The sequence below is a fragment of the Carassius auratus genome, unplaced genomic scaffold, assembly GCF_003368295.1.
Source record: "Carassius auratus strain Wakin unplaced genomic scaffold, ASM336829v1 scaf_tig00214713, whole genome shotgun sequence".
In the NCBI taxonomy this organism is placed as follows: Eukaryota; Metazoa; Chordata; class Actinopteri; order Cypriniformes; family Cyprinidae; genus Carassius; species Carassius auratus.
The window spans coordinates 112,065-133,718 of NW_020527777.1; the positions used below are offsets into that span (position 1 = coordinate 112,065).

General features: G+C 37.4%; 1 protein-coding gene across 1 annotated transcript in view; it reads right to left on the bottom strand.

Moving 5' to 3' along the window:
- Positions 1-19,269, bottom strand: part of LOC113092642 (potassium channel subfamily K member 5) — a 52,226-nt gene extending 32,957 nt beyond the window's left edge. Inside the window, exon 1 of the mRNA XM_026258308.1 lies at positions 18,705-19,269. Coding sequence (XP_026114093.1) covers positions 18,705-18,890 — 186 coding nt within the window. The 5' untranslated portion in view covers positions 18,891-19,269. The remainder of the gene's footprint in view (positions 1-18,704) is intronic.
- Between the last annotated feature and the right edge of the window lie 2,385 nt (positions 19,270-21,654).

Consider the following 21,654-nt stretch of genomic DNA (forward strand, 5'->3'; position numbering starts at 1 on the left):
TTCGGGACCTGTGGGTTTCTGTCCTTTGTGAGAACCCAACCGCCCTCCACCTGTCTGTACCGGGTTCTTATCTTGCAATGTTACTTCACTCGTCGATATTTTGTCCAGCCGGTATGGTAGCCCTGGTTCTGGCTTGATGCTTCCTTGATCATACGGCCAGGTCATAGGCATCTGCGGGAGCAAAATTTTCCAAAATTTCCTGGATGTCCAGCTAGGTTGCCCCGAGGGGCTTCCTGGTCACCAGTATATCCCAGGGGTCAGGATTTCATACTTTATTGAAGCATCCCCGGGTGCCACCATTGATTAGCGGACCCAAACCTGCTGTTAGTGTCCATTGACACCCATTCATTTTATTCATTTCATAAATTTACTTCTGAGGCATTTAAAGACTCCATTTCTCCATAAATTATTTCTAAAGAAACACAAAAAATGTATAAAAGTCTCCATTACCTTTTATCTTACGTTTTGGCCCCGTAGAGTATGGGTCACCATACTTGGCTGAATGTCACTTCACTTAGAAGTAGTTTTTGTAAAAATAGGCTAATTGCATCATAATGTGCGACTCTCTGTCGCACAGCAGAGAAATTGCCATATGGACAGGAGGAGAAGCTCGCAGGCAATCTTTTACTGTCTATGAGGCAATTGGGGGTACATGGAGGCATAAAGTCAAGGGAGAAGCCCATAGAATACTTACCAAAATTTTATCCTGTTCACATTCGCTGCCTCTGCAAGATTCGGTGGGTGATTCAGATTTTCTAGGCACAGCTATTAGAAGACTTACAATTGTCAGACACATTGCTCACGTCACATCTACTTCACTTGTCTCCGTTGAATCCAATGGGGTCGCTGTGTCCATTTCTCACCTTAGAGGGTGAGGGTTGTATTTGAGCTTGCCTCTCTCGTTCGGTTCAGTACCCCTGGGTATCTGTGAACAGATGCTTGGGAGGCTTTATGTAAACACGCTGAGCTCTGTGTACTTTTTGAAATCCACATAAGTGTGCACGGTGAACACTTTACACACTTTCTAAAATCCACATACGTGGTAATTGTGCACGCAAGACTATGCACACTTTCTGAAATCCTGTAATGTAAGGGTTATGCATATTAGCTTCGTTGCCTTTCTCTGAGTTGGTTAGACCCCGATACCTTGGGTTCCACTCAACCAGTGTGTCTATTAACACATTTTCAAGCATCACTTACCTCAGCATTGAGGGTTATTGTGAGCATGGTGGCTTAGTCGGAAAGTGATATCAACTTGAGTTTGCTGAGCATGTGTGTAATTAATGCTCCGCCTCACCCTATTGTTCCCGCACTATCACAAGGTGGCACAGTTGGCAGGTTCTTTGCCAGATTGGGTCAGAGACGATAGGGTTTTCTGTGTGTTTGTATTGTTTGTGGGGGTTTGATTTTTCTTTCGTTGCAAGAAGCTTTCTTTTCAAGGAAACAACAGGAAGGTGAGACTCTGTTAGAATTCTCCCTTACACTTATGGCTCTTTTAGAGAGATTTAAGATCCAAGCACCCAATGCTATCATGAATACTGAAATTGTATTGCGGGATCAATTTGTGGAGCATGTATCCGCTCCCCCACGCCCTCCTCAGCCTGTAGCCGGTCCCTCTACTATTACAAATGGATAATCACGCTCTCCTCGACCGGCGGAAAACTACAACAGAGTCACAACCTTGGTGGGGAGGTAGTTTACTCCCATCGAGCAGACACACATGCTCTGTTCGCTCGTTTAATCTCTTCTTGTCCACATTTCATTGTCTCCATGGGAAGAGTGTTAGTACCCTGTTTATTGGACACCGGGTCAATGGTGTCGACTATTGAAGAAAGTTGTTTTCACCAAGATTTTCAGTCTTGGGGGTGGGACCGTTTGCAGGACTGTCAGTGGTTACAGCTTTGAGCAGCTAATGGTCTAGAAATTCCTTATATTGGTTATTTGGAGTTGGATGTAGAACTGTGCGGCCGGTCGGTTACTGGTTATGGTGTCCTGGTGGTTAGGGATCCTCCTGGTGGTCTGAGTGTATATGAAGAGTGCTGGGGATGAATATACTTTGCTGGTGCTACCAGGAGCACTTTGGCCAGCATGGCACTGCACTCTTTGATCTCCCTATTGTTACGCAACTTCCAGGTGTATTAAGGGCTTTTCAATATTGTCAACACGTGAGCGTAAAGGACCACTCCAAACAGGTAGGTGGGGTGTGGATGCATGGGCATAGAGTGCAATGCATCCCTGGAGGCAAAATTAAGTGGGTTGCTGCATCCTGTTCAGCCCAATTTGAGTACAGATCTGTGTTGTTTGAGCCCCCTGACTCGGGCCTTCCCGCTGGGCTCTTGGCCTCACCGGCTTTGGTACAGGTCAATCGAGGTACCGTTTATGTGCACATGGTAAACGTTGGCACAGCTGATGTGGTGCTCCGCCCTACTACCATGGTGGGAAGTTTGAAAGAAGCCTATCTAGTTAGCCTGCCACGAGGGGTTGTTGAAGTTAAGGCAACGGTTGCCACAGTACATTCCCATAGTGCAGGGGGTGGGGGGGGGGGTCTTCTTTGCTTAAACAAATCGAGTCTCTTGATTTATCTGTCCTGTCTGCTGCAGAGCAGGATCAGATAAGGGTTTTCATAGGGTTTCTCTACATAGACTGGTAGCTGAAGTTGCTGGAGGTAAGTCAGCGAAAAGGAAGGGTGAGAGTTTAGCTCAGGAGTGGACACAAACAGTGTCAAGTGTCATTTGAGGCATTGAAGAGTAAATTAATCTCTGCACCTGTATTAGCTTATGCAGATTTTTCCCGAACCCTCATTTTGGAGGTCGATGATAGTCATGGCAGCTTGGGTGATGTACTTTCCCAAAAATGTGCTTATGCCAGCGGAAGCTTGAGGCCCACAGAGCGTAACATGAATAATTACAGTTCCATGAAATTGGAGTTTCTGACGCTCAAGTGGGATATGATGGAGAAATTCAGGGGTATCTGTTGGGACATAAGTGCCTGGTGTTTACTGATAATAACCCCCTGAGTCACTTAAACACGGCAAAGCTTGGGGCCACTCAACAGCGCTGGGTTGTTGAGCTGGCTGCCTTTGATTTCAAGGTGAGGTATAGGCCTGGGAGGAGTAATGGCAATGAGGATGCTCTGTCCCGGCAGAACCCCGTCAATCTGGATGACATTACACTGAGACGGTGGCTCAGGTCCTGGTTGAGGAATGGTTTTTCAAGTTTGGGGTCCCGGGCCAGACCAGGGTCGCAATTTTGAGTCTGCTCTGATTCGGCAGCTCTGTGAGCTTTACCAAATTAAGAAGTCCCATACTACACCTTACCATCCCGCTGGAAACGGCCAGTGTGATCGATTCAATCACACCTTGTTGCAAACTCTACGGGGCCTTAGGAACAGGGATTGGGCTGCATGTTTAACACAGGTACTCTTTTTTTATAACACCACTCCACCAGATGATGGGAGAATCTCCGCACTACTTGATGTTTGGTCAAGAGCCCAGGCTACCAGTAGACTTTCTGCTTGGTAATGTGTCAGAGCCAATGACAGGTAGTGTGCAAAGTTGGGTTGTAGAACATCGAAGGTGGTTACATGTTGCCTTTGAGGGGGCAAGGGAGCGCTTAAATGCAGCTGCGGATAATCAGAAGGAACGACATGATTTACATGTTTGTGACTTACCTTTGTCAGAAGGTCAGCTTGTTTATTTATGAGATCATTCGTTTAGGGGGCATCATAAGATTTAAAGACTTGTGGAGCCCGGTGTTGTTCCAAGTGATTCGTCCTCCTCTGAAGGGATCTGAGCAAAGTCTGATGTGTCCACCGCTCGTTGTTTAAGGCTTGTGACCGGAAAGAAGATCGGGAAGAACCCCAGGTAGATGAGGGAGATGATATGGACTTGGTTGTGCTGGTGCCTGAGACCCCTTGCATTGCTCGAGCGACCGGTCATCCGGCACGAGACAATTCTGGTACGAACTGTTCGAACTTGCAACAGTAGGAGAGTTGGGAAACAGGGTCACTGTTGGCTCTGAGGTAACCGCTGCTGGTATGGCAGTCTTGTTTAGTCCTTGGTCATGAGGATGTTGGTGGCTCCGTTTGTGTAATGAGGTTGCTTTAATTCTCTGAAGTCGATTAACGCATATACACGTTATGAAGCATTTTCTCCTAATAACCCCCAAAAAGAACTTAAATTACACTTTCAGTTTTGATCTTACAGATAGGAGCAATACATCAATCTAATCTGTAAAGGGTCTACTTTTTTTGCATACAGATATAATAACAAGAAAACTTTGTGCACTTATAAAATAAAGATAACATACAAGGTGTGCTGCCTGCAGCCTCTGTCATTAAAATGGACTGTAACTCTGAATATTCAACGAAGAGACTCGAGAGATGTATTTATAGAAAGCCTGACATATCTACTTTTAAAGTAAAGTAATCCATATGAAAACAACGCAATGTCTGTTTTTCACGTTTCCCTTCATTATCGTCTAATGCGACCCTGAATGCTCTATTCAGATTGAAATATTTCACTGAATCGCGGCTTGAATACACCCACACAACAGAACACAATGGAGCGAGACTGTTCTTCAAGTATTTATTTTATTTTACTGTTTGCTTCGCGATGAGGAATAAGACCCCTCTTTTTATTTATTTATATACTTGTACTAGTTTTCACATAACGTGTAAACATTTTACTAGTTAGACTTTTTCCAAATTATAATTCTGACTAAATGTATAATCAAGTGAAATATTGAATGAAGATTCAATAACAATATACAATATACAATACTATACCATTCAAAAGCTTGATGTAAATAATATAAATGTCACAAATAAATGTAACTGTAACAAATATTACAAGCAATGCTGTTCTTTCAATTTATCCCCATTAAAAAACCTGCAAAAAATATTCTCAGCTCTTTTCTACAATAATAATAATAATAATAAGCATTTTTTTTTTTTTTTTTTTGTAGAAATAAGATTGTTAAAAGGATTTCTGAAAGATTGTGTGACTGGAGTAATAATACAAAATTATTACTTTGATTGTTCCTAATAAACTGTTTAACTGCACTCCCAAGTGGATATTAAATTATGCTGTTGGATAATTCAATATATTTTAAATAAACTACAAACATAAAATGATATACATTTATTTTGTCCTCACATTCTTTATTGTAACTCTTCCATCTCAGTGACACAGCTGACCGAAAGGCTCATTATGCAGCTCATTATGCGGGCCTTTGTCTTCTCAGGTGTAAATCACAATGATATTCATGATAGTTGATGCCTACTCGCATATGACTTTTACCAACAAAAAGTGTCTTAGAAAATTTAAATTAATATATTGTTTTCTGTAATTGAATAAACAAGATGATTTTCAAATAATTTAGAAAGAAAATTCTAGGCTACAAGCTCCAGTACCTACAATTCTCCAAGTCCCGGGAACCAATTTTTTCTATGTGTCTTATGGCCTTATTCAAGGGATTTAACATTTTTAGTTTTTCATGAACCACGCATAACATTTTTTTATCAAAAACAAAATCATGTACATACATGCTGCTCACATATTATTATAGCCCAGTTTGTGCTGATTACAGTGAGATTAGACTTTACCCATTTAGCTTTATTTACCTATTTATAAGAAACTGAAAATGCTCCAATGTCAGGGCATGACAAAACTTCCCCAGGTCCCAAAAATACCCTTAGACTCCAGAGGGTTAACTAAGCGGCTACTAATTTGTATGTTTTACAATAGTTTAAAGTTTATTCGCACTCTCCGGCGACACGTTTATCGGGGATATCTGGCTGCATGTGTCGCGATAATTTGGGATATTAATCCCGGTGGAACATGTTCTATCGTGAGTATACTTCTGTAAGGGAAACAGGTCAATTTAGCTCAAAGGGAATCATTTAAGATTTTAAAGGGAATTTGAACAGAATCACTGTTTCACGGCTGTTCACGGAGACACGCCTGCGGTTCAGTGAACGAGCCGTTTAACATCAAATCTGCGCTGGATACTAATATCCAAACTATAGTGAAAACACTATCAATTAGCACAGTAACAAGATCGGCAGTTTAAGACATTAACTTGTAAGCACAAAACACAAGATACTTCTCTTTTCAATATGAATAAGGCTTTATTAGATAAATCTAAGACATATAAACTAATCTAACACATAAACGCACGCACTCACACATTCACACAAGTTGCAGGAAGATCGAAAGTTAGGAAAAGATGAGTTTAAGAGAATGGAAATATGGAATTCCGAGTTTACAGCAATACGTTAAATTACATAGACATGAACAACCATCAATCACGTAATTAGCCCTTGCATTGAGTTCCTCAATGTGACTAAAATTATATTAGATACACCAGCACAACAAATATCTGGGGATACGTTGCCTTTGTTTCCTGTGAAAGGGACTCCCGTTGAAAGGGGTATCCCGGGGTCGCTGATTGGCTGGAAGTTCAGTAGTGAAGTGACGTCTTGGGAAGCCCGTGGTTGTTGGGCGTTGGCTGAAAGTGGAGTCGTGTGCGCTGGTCGAAGTTGAACGGGCATCCGAAGTCAGGCGTCGGAGACTCGACGTTACAAAACTTAACTCAGAACACGAAACTCTCAAACGGAAAAAAAAAAGAAATAAAGTTTGACGGGACTAGGTTGTGTTCCTTCTCATCGTGGCATAGTAGCAGCAGGCAGGCCGAAGCACGCAGGAACCGCGCTTAAACAGTGATGACTAAACCGCATGGCTAGAAGCTACAAGCTAGCAGAAGCATAGCTAGAGACTAGAAACAGACATGGCTAATAGCAGCAGCAAGGGACTAAAAGCAGACTAAAAGCAAGGCATGACTGATAGCACAAGCAATGCTCGAACTAAAAGCAAAATTTCATGGTGTCCAAAGTATTTAAACTTCCTTGTTGGCCACCCCTCAAATGTTGCCTTGACCAATCAGATATGGTCTTGGGTCTGGGGTATCATAAATCATTTGTTTATCTTACCAAGCATGTGGTTCTTGCCTCACAGGGTCTAATTTTGGACATGATTCCTATAACATGATTATGATATATTTTACAAATAAATGATTGTCAGGACAACATCAAGCAAGAAAATTCGATTATATCAATACTAGACATGACTATGTATCCAATAGTTATCAAAAGACATACACAATAAGTGATTATACATGATAGTCAAATGTGTGGGTTACACATAAATGAATATGGAGTTAAGCAATGGAACGATTCATTTATAAGTCTTTTTGAGTTCATTCTGGTCCATATATAATGTACAAAAAGCAGTTTCTTTGCCATTCTCTGGCAAAGGGACTTTTCTGTGAAGACAAAGGTTTAAAGCCCTTCCCCCTTAGGAATTTCAGTCTGGTTCTGCTGGCTGGGGGGAAGTCAATGCAAGTATTTAACTTGATCTCCTGGGTTTACATGTGATGTCCAGCGTTGCATTTCAATCACGAACAATAAATTTGACAATCTCTTCTTCGAATTAAAATTGTCAATAATTGTTCTATTGGTGTTAATGTTGAAAGCTGTTGTGTGAACAAGTTGGTTATCTTGCTTGGTTCTTGTGGCACTAGAACTGATTTATGAGTTCGGCTCTCGTTTCAATGCACACAGCTCTGATAGACTCTTTGATTTGTCTGGTTCGACTCATTTCTGCTACACTTCCTTCAGCGAGAAGTTGTGAGATAATAAATTGCAGTGTTATATTTTCTTTTTGTTTTTAGGCGCGTGATTAAAGGCAATGACGGCATTCTGATCAAGTGCGATGGCTCTGTGTCTCCTCAAAGTTGTTGTTCAGTTTCCATTGGGTTATTCCGTGTTTAGCATGGAACTGATATGCTTCCAACAAGCTTCATGTTTTTAAGTGAACTTTATGGGCTCCCTAAGCTCTGTGTGAAAGTGTGTCTCACTGATATGTTTTAAGTTTCTTTTTTTTTTTTTTTTTTCTTTAATTGGTTTCAAATGGCTTAGTATCTCTGAATTTTGTATTTTTGTTTCAATTCATTATTGTGATTGAATACATTGACTTAATCTAACATTATTATGGTTGAGCTATACTGCCAAATTTAATTATTTGATTGTAGTGGTTTATGAAGTTGGAGTTTATGCTTTGTGTTTTCTTGTCAAATGTGGGACTCCGGGCGGGACTGAAAAGTTAGTTCCTGCATGGAAATACAGTTCATTTATATTTTGTATTGTCAAATTATTGTTTTACTTTTGCATATATCCATCTTATCTAAATGTCCATTGCTCTCTTGTTGTTGGCAGGATCTGGGTACCCGGGGACAGATGAGTGACCTTCTTTGGGTGGTGTCAACCTTCACTGTGTGTCGTGCTTTTCACTGACATTAGTCGGTGTGAGAGCTAGTGTGTGTGTGCACTGTGATTTGAGTGATCTGAGTGCTCCAAACTTTTTTCTAAGTTAAAGAAAAAAATAAAAAAAGTCTGATTTATTGTCAATTATTCCACATGTACAGCACATACATACAGAGAATTTAAATTGGGTTACTCTCAGACCCTTCGTGCATTCCAAATCTGTTGAGCGTCAACAATTTCCCCTCTGTGCCCTGAATATTTCATAATCACTCCGCTCCAGCTCCGCTCCAGGTTCACCATTTCCCACTCCATGCTATACTGATCAGAAACACCGATCCACCTTCACTCCGTGTCTGAAGTATTTCAGTGATTAAAATAGCACAATTCTGTTTATAATGTATATTTAAAAATGTAAATGTAAGTTTTAAAGTGGCTTATTGGAACAATAGTATGCAAACGTTTTTCCCTACCTCATTATGTTGTCAGCATTAAAAAGGTATAATTGGCCCTTTTGCGGTGCAAATTTTGTTTCGGTTCCGTCAGTTATTTTACCTATGGATTGATGCTTTTCTTAAAGGTTTCTGCTCATTCGAAATCGGATACAGATGAATGAGCACTGTCATAGGCTACATTTGTTTGAATGCATTATTGAGAGAGCTATTGTATGTGATTAAGTGTTGTAATTCTTGTTGAATCTAGAAGAAACATACTAATTCCTTGAGAACTAGAACTTCCTGCTTATGTACATTTCCTTCATCATAGCCTTCACATTCTTTCTGATTTGAGTGATCCTTCTCTATCAAGCTAGCTAAATATGTTAAATGTGAATTCTTGTTAAATATGCAGTTATATAATGGGTCGTTGTCATGAATTGTACTCGTGGTGGATGCTCTGACTTTTAATAAACCGCTCCTCGCTCCTGTCAAAATCACACCGCTCCACTCTGCGCTCCGCTCCGCTCTGCTCACATACTCTGGTGCATACAGATTACACTAACAGTAGAGGATAAAAATACAGAGATACAAATTAAATATAAACAAATGATAAATGTCATAATCAGAACCAAAACAGATGTTTTTTTTTTAGCAGGTCCAAGCTGTAATGGCGCAACTCTATTCTGGAAAAGGGGGCAGGGAACTAATATATATTTGGAATGACATGAGGGTCAGTAAATGATGACAGAATTTTCATTTTGGGGTAAACTATCCCTCTGAAGACTGGCTAGACCCTATTCGTCGTCCCTTTGATGTGGTTCAGTTGTCCTGTACCCTTAACAGAAAAACACCCCCAAAGCATAATGTTTCCACCGCCATGTTTGACAGTGGTGTTCTTAGGGTCATAGGCAGCATTTCTTCTCCTCAAAACAGGGCAGTTTGATTTTCCCTTTCCCAGTTTATTCATAGTCTTGCCTTGACAGTTTATTCCTAAGATTGCAGCAGCGCTCACATGAATGCTTCCGAAAAAAATTATTTAGGGAATTATTTAGGAAATATTCACTCACACGAGACACATCATTTGTGGTTTATAGTTATTTTGTAGTTATTGTAAAATTAACTTTTTATAGTTATTGTGAAATTTACAGGCAATTTCTGAGCAAAAATTATAGCTATTAGAGCCTTTTTTTCAGTGCAGTACAACCACGATGCCTCTTTCAGCTTCACCCAGCTCCAGTAAGATTATGATCTTGTATATTTCAACATCAAAATCACAGGAAATTGAATCTTAATATATGTGTTAGTAGGACTTCTACTTTGAAACATTATCAATATTTGATATATGAAATGTCCGGTCCCACTTTATATTAGGTGGCCTTAACTACTTTATATAAAAAAATAAGTACAATGTACTTTTGTGTTCATATTGTATTTTAAAACACTTTTGCTGCTATTGAGGTGGGATAGGGGTAAGGTTAGGGAGAGGGTTGGAGGTATGGGTAAGTTTAAGGGTGGGTTAAGGTATAAAGTATGGGTCAACAGTGTAATTATAAATGTAATTACAGAAATTAAATACAGATGTAATTACATGTAGTTTTTTTATATATAAGTACAATGTAAAAACATGTATTTACACAATAAGTACATTGTACTAAATTATTAATTAAAATGTAAGTACATAGTAGTTAAGGCCACTTAATATAAAGTGGGTCCAAGTGTCCTATCCCAATGCTCACATGCATTTTCTTCAAGGCTGTCTATGGTAAAATGGTTGATTACTTAATCATTCATTGTCATACAAATATTTGCCTCTCAATCAAATCAATCAAATCAATCAATATTATCACAAAAAAAGAAGAATTTGAATAAAAAAATAATAATAATTAAAAAAATAATCGTTCAGGTATGAAAGTTCAATAATGCATTCAACTCCAGACCACTGCTAGGCTTTGATAACATTACTGGCCTAACCACAATGACAAACTCCAACTGTTATCAGACAGCAGTTTATGTGGCCCTGTGATCTTCACTGCAGGTAGTTTTCTACCTGCACCATTTTGTAGCTATCAGCCATCCTGTTAGGCTTGACATGTGACAGATCACAGAGCTGACAGTGCAGAAATATTGTCATAGCATAAAATCACTTGACCTGATGTAAAATCCATAAATATAGGTGGTGGTGACACTTTCCAGTTGTGTTACTTAGAAATAAGACATGACTAATGGCAGATAAAAAAAATAAATCTTTATACTAAAAGTTCATTGCACTTAACAGATGATTGTACTAAGCAGAACTAAATCAGTTTCAGCAGATTTATTTAGTCCCATCAAGCTTTCCTTCAGACTTTGCAAGGAGAGTAAATATTGAAATGTTGAATGAAAAGTGCTCACTTCCACTCTCACTACCCTCAATACACCCTCATTGCTAGTTTGACTTGATCTTAGTGCTGCGTTCGACACCATAGATAATGACATACTCATAGATCGATTAACTATTGACAAAACTATACAGGTATTCAAGGGCAGACTCTAAGATGGTTTAGATCCTACATGTCCGATCTCTAACATTTGGTTATTTAAATGGGTAGTCATCTCATTTATCCCCAGTAAAATATGGAGTGGCACAATGATCTGTCCTAGGTCCTCTGCTATTTTCAATATACATATTGCCCCTTGGTAATATTATTAGAAAATATGTGATTAGTTTCCACTGTTTTGCAGATGATACTCCTATATATCTCAACAAGACCAGATGAAACTTTTAGATTATATAAGCTAACAGAGTGTGTTAAAAATAAAAATAAAAACTGGATGACCAATAATTTTCTCCTATTAAATTCGGACAAGACCGAGATATTACTTATTGGACCAAAAAACAGTACACAGCATCTAGTAGTCTACAGTTTGCAACTAGACGGATGTACTGTTACTTCCTCTACAGTAAAAAATCTGGGTGTTATATTAGACAGCAACTTCTTCCATCTTAAAACATTGCCAAGCTATGAAACATGTTACCTGTTTCTGATGCAGAAAAGCTAGTTCATGCATTCATGACCTCTAGACTGGACCATTGTAATGCACTGCTAGGTGGTTGTCCTGCATCTTCAATAAACAAGCTACAGGTAGTCCAAAATGCAGTGGCTAGAGTCCTTACCATGTCAAGAAAATATGATCATATTACCCCAATTTTACAGTCTCTGCACTGGCTACCTATTAAGTTCTATATCAGTAAAAAATTATTATTACTTACCTATAAGGCCCTAAATGGTTAACTCTTGCATACCTAACTAGCCTTATACCACGCTACAACACATCTTGCTCCCTAACGTCACAAAGTACTGGACTTTTGGTAGTTCCTAGGATAGCAAAGTCCACTAAAGGAGGTAGAGCTTTTTTGCATTTGGCTTCCAAACTCTGGAATAGCCTTCCTGATAGTGTTCAGTGTTCAGACACACTCTCTCTGTTTAAATCTAGATCTCTTTTCTCATTTGAACAATGCAACTCATAATTTGTGACTGCAGTTGTATCTGATCAAATGCACATTATTGTTCTTTAGCTTGGGTTACATTAATGAATTTTACTTGGTTGGAACAGCAGCTATGCTAATTATGTCTCAATTTGTTTCTTTGTTTTGCCACAGGATTTACATGAATCTACACAAGGTCAAGATCCAGAACACCTGAGAAGAGATGATGTAAACCCCTCAGAGGACCTCAGATGATCATAACCTTGAAACAACATACAGAACTAACAAATATTGCAACAAGTGTGATTGCATCATATAATAATTGCTGTTAATAGTGTTCATCGTCTGGTTGACTATGTCTTGTATTAATTTTGTATTCTGAAAATTCCTTTCATATGCACAGAAACTGACAATAAACACTAATAAGCTATTACTAAATATTGTAGAGACTTATTTTTCTGAAAACTTGCTTTGCAATGATTTGTATTGTAAAAAGCGCTATTCAAATAAACTAGAATTTAACTGAATTGAATACCACAAGTGAGGTGAGAACCTTGAGCAAGGCACCAAATCTCCAACTGCTCCCCGAGCATCACAGCAAAAATGGCTGCCCACTGCTTTGGGGCACACATTCTGAGCACACATTCTGAGCACACATTCTGAGTATGGATCATCATTCTTGGCTACATGTCCTTTCCTTTCCTTTCCTTTCCTTTCCTTTCCTTTCCTTTCCTTTCCTTTCCTTTCCTTTCCTTTCCTTTCCTTTCCTTTCCTTTCCTTTCCTTTCCTTTCCTTTCCTTTCCCTTCCCTTCCCTTCCCTTCCCTTCCCTTCCCTTCCCTTCCCTTCCCTTCCCTTATTTTCATGAATAGTCTCCTTGTACTTGGCTTCTCTCAATAAATAAATAAATAAATAACTTTTTGTATTTTAAAAAGTCTGTGATTCTGTTCTTCACTGTGCAGTCATATGGATTATGAAGAATGGCATCAATTACAGTGTAGCAGAAATGAGTCAAATCAGACAAATCAAAGAGTCTATCAGAGCTGTGTGCATTGAAACATGAGCTGAATTCCTCAGGAAGTCATAAATCAGTTCTAGTGCCACAAGAACCAAGCAAGATAACCAACCAACCAACTTGTTCACACAACAGCTTTCAACATTAACACCAATAGAACAATTATTGACAATTTTAATTCGAAGAAGAGATTGTCAAATTTATTGTTCGTGATTGGAATGCAACGCTGGACATCACATGTAAACCCAGGAGATCAAGTTAAATACTTGCATTGACTTCCCCCCCCAGCCAGTGAAACCAGACTGAAATTCCTAAGGGGGAAGGGCTTTAAACCTTTGTCTTCACAGAAAAGTCCTTTGCCAGAGAATGGCAAAGAAACCCTTTTTATACATTATATATGGACCAGAATGAACTCAAAAAAGACTTATGAATGAATCATTCCATTGCTTAACTCCATATTCATTTACGTGTAACCCACACATTTGACTATCATGTATAATCACTTATTGTGTATGTCTTTTGATAACTATAGGATACCTAGTCATGTCTAGTATTGAAATAATCGCATTTTCTTGCTTGATATTGTCCTGACAATCATTTATTTGTAAAATATATCATAATCATGTTATAGGAATCATGTCCAAAATTAGACCCTGTGAGGCAAGAACCACATGCTTGGTAAGATAAACAAATGATTTATGATACCCACCCCAAGAACATATCTGATTGGTCAAGGCAACATTTGAGGGGTGGCCAACAAGAAAGTTTAAATACTTTGGACACGATTAAATGTCTGCTTTTAGTTCTAGTCTAGCTGCTGCTATTAGCCATGTCGGCTTTTAGTTCCAGCCTTGCTCGTGCTATCAGTCATGCCTGCTCTTAGCTTTTAGCTTTGCTACCTAGCTTTAGCTTGTAGCATCTAGCCATGCGGTTAGTCATCATGGTTCTTTGAGCGCGGTTCCAGCGTGCCTGCCTGCTGCTACGATACCACGATGAAAAGGAACACAACCTAGTCTCGTCAAACTTTATTTCTTTTCTTTTCCGTTTGAGAGTTTCGTGTTCTGAGTTAAGTTTTGTAACGTCCATTCAACTTCAACCAGCGAACACGACTCGAACAACCACGGGCTTCCCAAGACGTCACTTCACTACTGAACTTCCAGCCAATCAGCGACACCGGGATACCCCTTCCAACTGGAGTCCCTTTCACAGCAAACAAAGGCAACGTACTCCCAGATATTTGTTGTGCTGGTGTATCTAATATAATTTTAACCCCATTGAGGAACTCAATGCGAGCGCTAATTACGTGATTGATGGTTGTTCATGTCTATGCAATTTAACGTATTGCTGTTAACTTGGGATTCCATATTTCCATTCTCTTAAACTCATCTTTCCCTAACTTTCGACCTTCCTGCAACTTGTGTGAATGTGTGCGTGCGTGCGTTTATATGTTAGATTAGTTTATATGTCTTAGATTTATCTAATAAAGCCTTATTCATATTGAAAAGAGAAGTATCTTGTGTTTTGTGCTTACAAGTTAATGTCTTAAACTGTCGATCTTGTTACTGTGCTAATTGATAGTGTTTTCACTATAGTTTGGATATTAGTATCCAGCGCAGATTTGATGTTAAACGGCTCGTTCACTGAACCGCAGGCGCGTCTCCGTGAACAGCCGTGAAACAGTGATTCTGTTCAAATTCCCTTTAAAATCTTAAATGATTCCCTTTGAGCTAAATTGACCTGTTTCCCTTACAACAGAAATTGCATTCACATCTAAAGTCAAGTCAACCAGAATTGAATGACATGTTACAATTTCAAATAAAATAAACAAAGTCAACAGTGTTAAATAATTGCCACCAAAAACAATCTCAGTGATCATAAATATATAAGGTAATTAACTAATTAATGTAAAAAATAAATATTAATTTAACCATAGGTAGGACCATATTTTATGTAAAAAAAAAAAATAATAAAAAAATAAAATAAGCAAAAGCAGCACAGTTTTGCTGCTCTAAATAACTTTAATCAAGTTATCATGCCCAGTTTCTTTCTTCTCTTTCTGATGAAATACTACGTCATATGCAACAAATAAATAAATAAAAATACAAAATAAAAGACAACAGGCTTAACCTAAACTGCACAGCTATGTCAATTACATCTATAAAATGACATGTAAATGCACCCATAATGCCAACACCTTTATAAACCCAAAAGTCTTGTAAGGCTTGAGGAAGGATTGACCTCAGTTTCAAATGGATGGATCTTTCCACATTTATGAAAAACTTTGGTAACACTTTCTATGAAGCCCGTATTTATAATATATTATGAGTTTATTCTTAAAGGGTTATTTCACACAAATATTAAAATTATGTCATTAATGACTCACCTTCATGTGGTTCCAAACCCGTAAGTCCTCCCTTAATCTTTGGAACAAAGTTTTAGATTTTAGATTTAGTCTGGGAGCTTTCTGACCTTCCATTGAAAATGTATGTACGGTATACTGTCCATGTCCAGAAAGGTAATAAAAACATCATCAAAGTAGTCTGTTGTGAATGCATTCATTACACTGTAGTGGCGCTGCTGAAGTATGATGCTGCTGACATGTTATCTTTGTTATTGGGCGCACCAGAAAACACGTCAGCAGCATCGTACATCAACAGTCATAGCAGTTGCACTCACAACAGGCCTGGATGCGAAGGAATTTTAATATTTGGGTAAACTAACCCTTTAAGGCATTTTAATGAATGCATAATGCATTATAAAAAACCTTATAATATGTTATATCAACTCATGAATAATCATGACAACAATTATAATGCATCATAATACCTACGTATTTGTGGTTGTACGTTTAAGAGTATGATTATTTATAACACACAATGAACTATATTAAATCTACTTCATTTACAGTATAATGGACTGTATCATATCTGGACTTTGTTTATTTAAGATCTATAAAGTATCTTACTACTGCTTGTGAGTGGTTAGATGTTGAGTGTTATTTTAGTGTTTCTGTGGAGCTAATGTTAATTATTTGATGTGAAATTAATACTCCAACTGAAAAAATTCAATGTTTTATATGGTTACATTTTATTTTGATTGTCCCCTTATTCAATTGACTATAAGCAACTTTTCAACTACATGCCAACTAACTCTCATTAGAGTATCAGTGTGCTCAAGAATGGTAAAATATAGTATGGTAGAATAAGCTAATGTACATGCAAAGACACTTCAGTTTATCTGTTGGTTCACCATCAAAATAAAGTGTTAGCATACACATTACAGTATCAGACATACTAATACTCAGATGACCACTGGTTGATATGTAGTTGCAGAGTTACTTATCATCAGCTGTCTACCATGGTACCATCACAATAATCAAACTGATATTACAATAAAAATAGTTCAAAGCAAATGTGTATTACACATTCAACGTATCTGATATTCAATCTTATGGCTGTTTGAGAGAAAAAATGCTAATATTAATATTATTATTACTACTTATAAGTGGTCTTTTACCGCTTTAAGTAAAGTAGCATCAGACAAATGGCAAGATATGAGACTTATTATAACTATGAGAAGTATAATCCATTGTTAAAGTGGATGCAACGTGTTCATTGTGTTATAAATAATCGTACTCTTAAAAGCTAAACCACAAATAAAGTCAATAATATATTAAAGCTGTTCTTATCAATAGTATGAATCTTATAAATCTTATGAAAGTTTTTTATAATGCATAATGCATTCATTATAATGCCTTAGAAATACCCTTATAATGTATTATAAATACAGGCTTCATAGAAAGTGTTACCAAAAACATTTTGGTAAGGTGACTTTATCACATAACATTTCTCATTTCTGTAGTGCTGCCTGTTTATTGCATACTTGTCAGTTATTGCTTTAAATGAATCTAAGTTCATTGCATGACATAGAATCATAAAAGGATGACAATCCAGACAAGAATGTTGTTAACCCAAAGGGCAGATGAAAGTTAATTATTTAGCAAACAGGTATTTCACAAATGAACAATTTTAGGGTTATACAGTCCTATCTTTATGGATAAGACAATGCAGTTCATAGAAACCATGAATTTAAAAGCCATACTCAGTAACAACAAAACCTATAAACAACAAAAGCACAATCTTACAACACAACCTTAGCTTTTACTACAACAAGCGTTGTCAAGGTTGACATTTGACTGAAACTCCACAGATTTGATATTAGTACCCATTATAATCCCCCAGTTGCTTGCCTTTGACCTTCATTTGACCACAGAATGTTTCCATAATGGTTCTTTGCTGTGAACGGAAGCGTTTCAAATAGAGTGCAACGTGCATATACCAAGAAGCGATTGTATTCAACTCAAACACATCATCTTCAGGTTTAAACATTAAGCTAGTTGCTTCATAAATAATAAAACCACAATCATGAAAAAAAAAAAAAATGGAATACAAAATTAAAGAAATGTGAAAAGCTGGAGCTGTACTGATGTAAGAAATCAGTAAGCCACTGCACAACCTATAATCATTTTGGGTACTTCATTATAATTATGTTGCTTATTTAATATTCATTGTTCTAAGTTATACATTCAGAAGGTGCTACTGATGTAACAATCTTGCCCTGAGGTTGCAAATGCTGCACTGGTCGTGTTTAAGAATCATTTGGCAGACAGCTTCCCCAGCTGACAAAGTTTCCCACTCTGTCCCACACGCTTCTTAACAAAAGATAACAAAGAGCACTGGGACCCACACATACCTAATCCATTAAAATATCATTTACACTAGGGGGAGGGGACAGGAGACTATACTTGTTTTTACATGCATTTTATTCTGGTTTAAGACAAATAAATGATGTGTGCCATCTCCTTACATTCCTACATATTTTGTCCAGTTCTAAAATACTAAAATTTAAGCTGACATATTTAATATTGCCATCATGTAAGCAATTGCCATCATCATCTAACATTAGCAGGGCTTTGTTCCCTACACAGTACAACATGCACATCAATGTTCCAAAAACTTACCAGAGGCCATAAGTGCTTCCTCAAAGAGTTTAAAAAAGGGGTTAGGCATATAAAAACACTCTTGATAAACTCTACATTTGTAGGAGATATGGATAGTATGTCTACAAATTCAAATATTAAATAAATCTAATTGGTTAAAAGAGGTGGTTATTATTATTATTACTATTATTATTATTACAAGAGCAGGTGTATAAAACAGGAGAGCAAAAACCTAACACCATCCACTGCAAGTAGAATATGTGTGCACATTTTGTATATCCTCTCTATAAACAATTAGCTACTATACTTCAACCTAATTGAATGCACAAACTTCTGACAGATGGTTACAACTTAAATGTATTAAAACAACAATAATACTTTCTGTTTACACACCAGCATGAAGACCAGTTGCAACAAGTAATTTTGCACATTTATTAGAACTAATGTCACTCAAACATTGGTAATCCTACCTCTAGAATGTGGTCCAGGTCAGCCTTTTTAAGACATGGATATTTTTTTAATATCTCCTCCTTTTCTGCTTTATAATTATTTACTGCAACCTCCCAGTTCGGTTCCTCGATGACTTGGAAAATTGCTGCCCCAATTGATAAATAAAAAATGATAGCCGAAGTCAGAAGGGGACCTTTGTCCACCATAATGAGCTCAAATAATGTGGAGTCACTTAAAAAACATTACTCTGAAAGTGCCCACATTCTCACTATAAATAAATTTAGCAAAGTGTTTTTTTTTTTTTTTTTTTTTCAGTTCAAAATTACAGATATATTATTGAATATATGATGGAGTTTCTTCTTTGGAATAGACACAAGACTAACTAAACATAACTTTAAACTTTGTGAAACTGTATATCCATCAAAGGTATTTAAATTATTATTTTTATTTTTTTAGTCGCCGAGAGAGTTTGTCCATGTACACCACTCGAATTTGCTAGTCTAGCGCTCTGAAGAAACTCTTGACTAATCTGGTAGTTCAACATGCCACAAGAGAAGGAAGTTGGCCAAGATCCACCCACTATGGTCAACCCTCTCTCACAGTCTTTCGTAACAATTGTTTTGTTTCAATTTCACATTTTCTTTCCACATTTTCCCCCCAATGTTTATTTCAATGAACTAAACTATTTACATTTTTTCAATGAACTAAACTAACTAGTTAACTTACTAACTAACTGAGACTACCGTACTGTATAATGTTTAAAACCACAAACATATATGCATGCCTTTGCATAAGTTCTTTTGTGGACTAAAACTAATTTGGAATGAAAGAATATTTCTTTCTAACATGTTTCTCTCCATCATCAAATATCAGAAACCAAGTTCTCCTTGGCTCACCCCTAATGTTCTCCTTTTTTGTGGAGTGTCTTTTAAGTATGAGAGTTAATTAAATAATTAATAAGTTAATTAATAAAAATTAAATTAAATTAAATTAAACTGATACAGGATTTAGTAGTCACATTATTTAATCACTTTTTTTTTTTACTCAATTTAAAACTGCTGATGAAGACAGAATCAGACAGCTGTATGATATGTTTACATTTTTTATTTTGTCTTATTTGTATGTGACCTGGTCACCACTTATGGAATTCTCAAATCTAATTTGGGTAGGCCTACATTAGTAGTAATACATTAGTAAAAAAATAGCAAATACCCGAAACATATAGTTGCTCACCAGTGTTTGCTAACATTCCAGCAATGACAATTTGACATCCTGTAAATTACGTTTTAAGAATGTCATGCATACTGATTATGTATTGCGTTACCTTTCAAAGTCATTTCATACCTTTCATATCGACAGTTTTGAAAACTGGTTCTGTGTACATACCAAATACATAAATAAATGGACATGAAACATTTATTTTGAGTTTTAATAATTTTATGTGAGGAGAGAACATTTTATACAAGATACATGAAACTGTGGGTAGTTGACTGTTTTTTTTTTTTTCTAGGCTTGCTTGTGTTTATGGAGCGCAGTCATGCTTCGTAAAAAAAACAAAAAACAAAAAAAAACACTATTTTTCACACAATTACCTTTATTATTAATCCACAATGATCTGTCCCTTCTCTAACAAACGCCTCAATTATTTCCTCTTAATACGAAGATGGGCTGAGATTGTACCAGGAATTTTTTCCCCCAGGAACAATCCCACTTGCTTTCTGCGTTTCCACCATGGTCTAAAGTACCATGACGATTAGGCAAATAGTCTGGTGACGTAGGTCTGCGCTCGTCTCTCAATACAAAGTTCGAAAATTTTGGACTTTCATCCACAGTAGTTCAGACTTTAGGAGGTCGACTCTGAAGTGTGATCTTCCGCAGATGGGATGACGCAAGTTAGGTAATTCTCCATAGAGCAGTGTACTTGATAATTGTCAGTCAGCTCACCTTGGCTACTGTCATTTTCCTCACTGTATAGTAACAATAAGACGAAATATGATATCACAACACCACTGCTTCCTTTCGATTTCATTTAAACATTTTAATAGCCACAAAAATGTAGTTCAGGGATGTGTATATAGCCTAAATTACAATTAAACAAAATATTATATCACTATTGCCTCTTTTTTGTTTTCATTTTAACATATTAATAGATTAATTATATCAATATTGCCTTCTGACTTCGGCTATCATTTTCTATCTGTCAATTGGGGCAGCTATTTTCCAAGTAATCGAAGAACCGAACTGGGAGGTAGCAGTTAAGAATTATAAAGCAGAAAAGGAGGAGATATAAAAGTATAAAATATAAAAATATCCATGTCTTAAAAAGGCTGACCTGGATCACACTCGAGAAATAAGATTACCAATGTTTGAGTGACATTAATTCTTACAAATGTGCCATGACGCACCGCCTTTTTTTCTCCGAGGAGATTGAAACGGAGGGCGTCGATGAGCTCGCAGTTGCACAAACATAAGCCGCATAAACATCAGTTGCACAGACAAACAGTTACACAAGCATCAGTTTCACAAACATATTATGCCTAACTGTATAATGAGCAGCATTAATGAGGAGCGCAGCTCACACAGTCAGCTCTCAGAAAAAAAATGAAAATAAGTGGGCTGACTGTGCTTCTCGCATATCTAAGGACGGGGAGAAGATGGCCCTGCCTATCTCCACCCGTATTCCCTAGATTTAAAGTTCATTCTCGAGGTTCGGAAGCACACAAAGCGGTTCCTTCCCCCTCTGTGAACTCACAGCTGCAGCTACTTATCTCCGAGGAGATTAATATTGTTTGTGTGACTAAGCTGCTCGCGTGTTGCTGAGACTAAATCGCGTGTTGTACTACATCATTTTCAGTTTTGATGTAAATCTTACCAAAACCAGACCGTCCTTACTTGTCTGATTGGTTAACTGCATTAATTCTGAAGAATTAAATTCAGTATCTATCTGACTATGAGAAGTTAGATATGAAT